The sequence below is a fragment of the Lepus europaeus genome, chromosome 7, assembly GCF_033115175.1.
Source record: "Lepus europaeus isolate LE1 chromosome 7, mLepTim1.pri, whole genome shotgun sequence".
In the NCBI taxonomy this organism is placed as follows: domain Eukaryota; kingdom Metazoa; phylum Chordata; class Mammalia; order Lagomorpha; family Leporidae; genus Lepus; species Lepus europaeus.
The window spans coordinates 109,035,633-109,041,949 of record NC_084833.1 but is presented as its reverse complement, the minus strand read 5'-3'; the positions used below and the strand labels follow the sequence as shown (position 1 = coordinate 109,041,949).

At 52.3% G+C, this 6,317-nt stretch overlaps 1 protein-coding gene across 1 annotated transcript in view; it reads right to left on the bottom strand.

The window, feature by feature from the left end:
* Nucleotides 1-3,399: 3,399 nt before the first annotated feature.
* GRIK4 (glutamate ionotropic receptor kainate type subunit 4) overlaps nt 3,400-6,317 on the bottom strand; it is a 436,484-nt gene continuing 433,566 nt past the window's right edge. Inside the window, exons 20-21 of the mRNA XM_062198401.1 lie at nt 5,632-5,750; nt 3,400-3,756 (exon numbers count right to left, since the gene is read on the bottom strand). Coding sequence (XP_062054385.1) covers nt 3,400-3,756; nt 5,632-5,750 — 476 coding nt within the window. The remainder of the gene's footprint in view (nt 3,757-5,631; nt 5,751-6,317) is intronic.

Sequence of the window (6,317 nt, the reverse complement as noted above, 5' to 3'; positions counted from 1 at the left end):
TCACACCGGCAGATGGCTGTGTTGTCAGCTCCTAAGTGTACTCTCTCTTGGGCCACGGTGGGAACTCACCTGTGGGGAGAAGGCCGCCCTTCACAGAGAGGCATGGGAACGCCTCAAAGCCGAAGACAACTCCAGGTTTCATTTCTTGCTTTGAGAAAGCCCCTTAGGAAGCGCTAGCTTGAAGCAACATCTTGATGAAAGAATTCCTTCTCTGAATTCTCCAAATAGGCTGCTTTGTTACTGCCCAAGAGGGTTGACGAGCAGTCAGGATCAAATCTCCCTTATCATTTCCAGACTGTTCTGTGAACAGCAGTGAACACCCCACTGGTGGGAGGGGCACAAATGGTTCTCTCGAACTTGGCTCCGACCCCCAATCTGCCGTGTCTGAAATACCCCAGCCCTTCTGTGGCCTGCAGCATTTGATTCCTACACCGTGGGGAAGTCCCCCTTGGATTCCAAAAGAAAATTAAACTCCTTGGAATCCAAAACTAATAAACTTTCACAGAGCAGCCCCAGGTGGGTTGGTTATCATGATATTTCGGTCTCACCTAACCAATAAGAGGGCCGGTTGGCAAGTTCCCAGGGTGAATATTCTCATGCGAGCATTGGATTAGAGGAAGCCAAAAGATTTTCGGCCATCCACATGCTCAATTTACACCCCACCTGAGTTCTGGGGTAGAGATCTTGTGACGGTTGGGGCCCTGCAAAGCAATTAAAAGAAAGAAAACAAAGTATTATATTTTAATTGATGTAATCTTGCAGCTCCCAGTGGAATCTGGGGTGACATCTGACTACAGTTACTCTAGGTATCAATAGATGACTATTCTGTGAAAGCGCATTGAGAGAGACAAAACCCTATGAATCTCGAACTTCATTACCATGTGTATCCGCTGTGGGGATGGGGGCGGTTCAAAGACTCCCAGGACCAAACATTGAAAGAAGTCACCTAGACTTTCCCAAGACCTGAACAAAGAGCAGAACAGGGTGGGAGACTGGACTGGGAGGTGCACAGGAGGGGAATGGCAGGTGCAGGGGGAGACACAAAGTGAGTTTATACTTTTATTTGCTTTTAGAGTCTCGTACCTGATGATTAGACACACCAAACCATATTTTCCAAACCAAAACAGCTTTCATCCATCACTAACATGTCAAGGTTTGTTTCTGTTTTATTGTAAATATTCCAGTCGAAGAAAGATAAACAGACAAGAAAAAACTGCTTTATACAGTATACAGAGTCCGATAGAAAATACAGAATGGAAAGGACAGCCAACAACCAACAGATAAAAAGGCAGACAAACCCAGGAAGAGAGCTAGCTGGTTGCAAATTCCCTCAGCAGCTTGCGTAGGCCGCAGTGACTGCAGCTCCGAGAAACTGTCTAGTGCTGTCAGTGTCATCTCTGTTCCACACGGCCAAGGACACAGACTTTATAAATGATGCATGGGCACATTTATTTCATTAATCCATTAAAAAAAAAAAAGCTTGTGGTTGATCAGGATCTCCTGCTCATAAAAACTAGGTTTTTTGTTTGTTTTTGTTTTCGTTTTTTAAAAAAAACACCTTTCCCACGCCACGTGTGATCTGCCAGGAAGGACCGCTTTGTCAGAAGCATGGGACGGAGATGCAGGTGGGAGCGCTGTGGCGCCTGGCACGCCCTTCCCACCAGATCCATATTCCTCCATGAGGCATGAGGCATGGTTTCAAAAAAGACTCAAGTGTCCTGCACGCATTGCTGTCCTTTACTGATTAAAGAGCAAAAAAGAAAAAAGCATCCAAATTCATGAGAGGGAAGAGGTCAGCCTAGGACAGAAATGGCATCCTTGATAGGAACAATCGGGGGTCCCACTGTGTCCTCAAGATGGCAGCTCTAGCCGACTGCTCTGGCCCAACGGGGATGCTGACCTACCCAAAAGACAAAAGCGTGGGATTAAGCTCGTCATCTTCCAAAGAGGTCTTTATTCTAGTGCATTCCGAACAGAAGCAACACGAGGACAACTCGATTCAAGGTGGCAGCCATGGCGGCGGAGGTGGAGGTGAGGGTAACAGCTCTTCTCTCTCTCTCTCTCCCTCTGAGTTTCCTAAGCTCACAGTCAGAAATTGCATAGAATTTGTTTTCCACCAGAAAATGAAAACTCTCGGAGTGACACTCCCAAGGGGGGCAGCCAAGCAGAGGTCAGGCAGCTGCCCCTGGGGCCTCTCCCCTCGCAGGAGAGGAGCGCTCGGCCCTGCGCGCTGCTCCTAAGAACGCAAGAGCGGGGACCACCCCTAGCTTGTGGACACCAGAGAAGCCGAGGGCTTTATCTATGCTCGCACAAGCAGGGCTGCTGCCCACACTGGGGTTCCCAGGCCTGGGTGTTGGCTAACAGACTCCATCTCGCTCCCAGAAACCTGGCAACTCCTTCATTACTGACAGTCTTTCCATTTGGACACACACACACACACACACACCCAGGCTACTGTCGGGTAGCAGGAAATCACTTGACCTATGAAAGCCTGGGAGGTGGGGCCTCGCAGGCAGCTACCGAGTTGGATGTGACCACGACCTGTGCACCAGCCCCAGGTATTCTGCTCTGGTCCAGGGTCTGCAGAGATCTCCTTCACAAAGGACCATACCTCACCCAGGAGCAGTGACTTCAGAAAGAAGAGAAACAAAAGGCAGATTAGCCTTTGAAATCCTGGATGTTTCAAGGGCTGTGTAAACCACGCCTGAACTGCTTTTTTTTTTTTTTGGGGGGGGGGGTCGTTTAAGACCTTCTGTGGACTTTTGCTGGAGATGTGGCGATGGCCCTCCCCCACCGGCACCACCCTGTCCGGCACCCAGCAGGCCACCTACCCCCTCCCCACACAAGGGAGCTCAGCACCTGAAATCTTTACGTGGGCACCTCTACACCTTAACGTTCAGGGAAAAGGAACAGAGGTTGTTTAAACTTCCAGGCCCTAACCCAGCCTCCACCCTTCCCCAAACCACAAAACCGAGAGGATTCGAAGAAGAAAGAAAAGGAGAAAGGGAATAGAAAAGAAAAGAACATTAACAAAAATATACAAATCCAGAAAAGAAAAACTTCCCTGTTGAGTTTAATTTTTTTTTTTTTCCTGTAAGAACTAGGCCCAGGGTACAATGGCCCCTTCCTAGGGGGAAATTCAACCGATGATGCCCTCGAATCGCTGGACGGTCTGGGTAGGGCCCTCCCACCCGAGACTGTCCCCGGGAGGAGTGGGGGTCCTTGTGCCCGCGCGGTGGCGTCCCTTCGCCGCGGGGCGCCAAGTCTGCAGGTGGAGTCCAACCCCCAGCGGCAAGGCCGGTCCCTGGCTGGTGCGGCAGGCGCCTTCCATCCGCTGTCCGGAGATGAGGGTCGGCGCCCCGTGGACCGAGCGACGCCTGCCCGCGCCCCGGCCCCGGGCTACTCGGGCTCGCTGCTGTTGGTGGTCTTCTCCCACTCGAGGCTCTCCTCGCTGCGGGCGGGCGAGGGCCGTGCGCGCAGGCCCTGGAAGCGGCGGCACTCGGGGCACACGCGAATGTGCGTGCAGCCGCGGGCCACCAGGGCGGCCTCCTGCGCCAGTCTCTGCGCCAGCTGGTCCGGCTCCCCAGCCCCGCACAGCTTGCCGTTGCTCAGCGTCGCCGTGCCCCGCGGCCGGCGCTCCTCCGGGGCGGGGGGCCGGGGCTGCGGGACCCCCGCGCGCCGCCGCCGGGGGTGGATGCTGTCCTGGCACAGGATGATGCCGCGCAGCTCGCTCACCATCTCCTGGCAGACGGACACCTGCGGGAAACAGCGAGGTCAGGGCAGGGCGTGCGCCCCAGAACCAGCCTTGCGCCCCTCCCCGTCCCCGGGGGTGGGGGTCTGTCGGGGCCATATCGTGCTAGGGACACCGGTTCTATGAAGCTCTGCTCACCCCTCCTCACCCCTCCATCCAGTCCCATTTAATGGCCAGCAGTCTGAACACCTTCAAAAACCGCCACTACCTTGGGCAAGAGCTCGCTCCATTTGTGCGCATTTCCTTGAACAGCTGTTTCCCTCTCCCAGGCTAATGACTCCCTTTCCCCGCCATTGATCCCAGCTAAATTTGGAGCTTGAAGCCCAGGATGTACATAACCTGCCTATCACACGGCTAGTCTCTCAAGTGTTTGAAAAAGCGGCCATGTCTCCCAGAACATTCTGTTCTCAAGGCCAAAGATCCCCATTTCTTTTAACCAGCGGCTGACCAGTGGGAATGCTGCACTCCAATAATAACAGAAACAGGAGCCGTGGCCACTACCCAGGCCCACAGTCTCCCTAACAGGAAACGCTCGTCTCCGCTGTGTTTTTTTTTTTTTTTTCTTTCCAAGTTCAGAATAAACTTCGGATTTTAGGAAGACGATAGGATGCACAATCAGTACGTCATATACCATGAGCGATGCCTCTGGAGGCAGACTGCATATTCAAACACGAATATTCCTCTACCGAAATAGATGTGCCGCACACTGAGTGAGACAAGGGCCGTGAACGTGGATCGAGTTTTGTCACTGAGTGCACCTGCATATACCTGACAAAGGACTTGGAGCTTCCTGGGATTCAGAACACTGGGTGAAGAACCACGGGGCGGTGTTGCTGCCACGGTTACTAGTCTTCCTATGTCCATTTTGCACGTATCTTACTAAAAACCATTTGATAAACAGCTGACTCACAATCTGAACTTGAACCTGTCCGGCTCTGAAGCCTATTGCAAGCTCCATTGAGCTCCCTTCTCTGAACTGGGAAGGGCACTGTCTTGGGCCATGATGGGAGAAGAGCCTTCTGTCCCTTCCAGATTTAGCAATCGTGCTGTTCCGCCACAGCCTCATAGCTGGTCTTCGTTGCAGCGACTGGAGCAGAGGGCATGAGCAAGGAATGACAGCGGGGACAGGAAAGAGGGAAGGGACCGGCACAGCCGTGTGAGTCTGTCCCCTATGAGGCCGGGCTCCATGGGCTCGCAGAGCTCTGTACAGTTACGAGGTATTTCAACAGTGCCAATCAGGTTTTAGAAAGATCCAGAGTTTGGAGACTATGATGGCAGAGGCTCAGGGACTTAAAAAAACAAATACATTTCATGGTGCCATTAACAGGTAAGGGTTTGTGCACCTCCCCTGCAGAGGAACAGAAGAAGAATGGAATAAGGTATTTTTCCTTCTTCCTAGACTCGGCAATCTGCATGAGGTTTATAGTAACCGAGCCTCCACGCCACAGTTTGGGAAGTGAATTTATCCCACATCCCCGAGAAGGAAGGTACGAGTGTCATTCTTGCGTTCCCATGAGTTGTGCTATCTCTAAGGATCTTTCCCTAGGAGGCAATACCGTGCTCGGAACGGAAGGACTGAGGTCATCTTTTCCATTAGGGGCCTAGTCCTTTTACCTATTTTTCTTTGCTATATTATGCCTCAAGGCTTTGCTGCTCATAAAATATTTCATATTTATTTGTTTTCAGAAAGCAATCTGAAGTCCCGAGCAGTGAAGGATCCTTTCTGTGGCTGCACAATCAGTGAGCAATGCAGCCTTAGCTTGGATCTGTTCTGTTGCAATTTCAAGGGTCCTGTCTGACACGACCCCCACAGGTGCACCAGCCTGTGAGCTTCACTCCCTGGGCCAACAGTGCAAGTCCCCCCCCCCCTCGCAGTTTACCTCTGTTGCTTCTGAGTGTCTGAGAGTCCATAAAAACTCCAACATAGCCATAAAAATGGCCACGATTAAGCCACAAATAAGAACCACAAAGATTCCACCAATATTCTCCATTCCCAGGCCTGTAAGAAAGGGATGAACAAGTGGGCAACAACTTGTAAAGGAGCAGAAAGACATCATCATTCAGTCCCAGATGCTGACAGTCATGTAAAGCACCAGAACGTTTAGACGCACATTGCTCGAAGCGACTTAATTATTGCCTTGGGGGAGAAATAACTCAGCATGGTTGGCAGAACACGGGGAGGGAGACACAGCTGCAAATGCAGGAGCCTGGGAAAGCCTAGCAAAGGGTGGCTGGGGATGGGAGGTGAGGATTCTTCTAAGAAAAGTGCTCAGGCTGGCCAGCGCTGTGGCTCACTTGCTTAATCCTCTGCCTGCGGCGCCAGCATCCCATATGGGCATTGGGTTCTAGTCCCGGTTGCTCCTCTTCCAGTCCAGCTCTCTGCTGTGGCCCGGGAGTGCAGTGGAGGATGGCCCAAGTCCTTGGGCCCCTGCACCCGCATGGGAGACCAGGAGGAAGCACCTGGCTCCTGGCTTCGGATCAGCACAGCGCCGGCCGTAGCAGCCATTTGAGGGGTGAACTAACGGAAGGAAGACCTCTCTCTCTCTCTCTCTCTCACTCTCTCTCA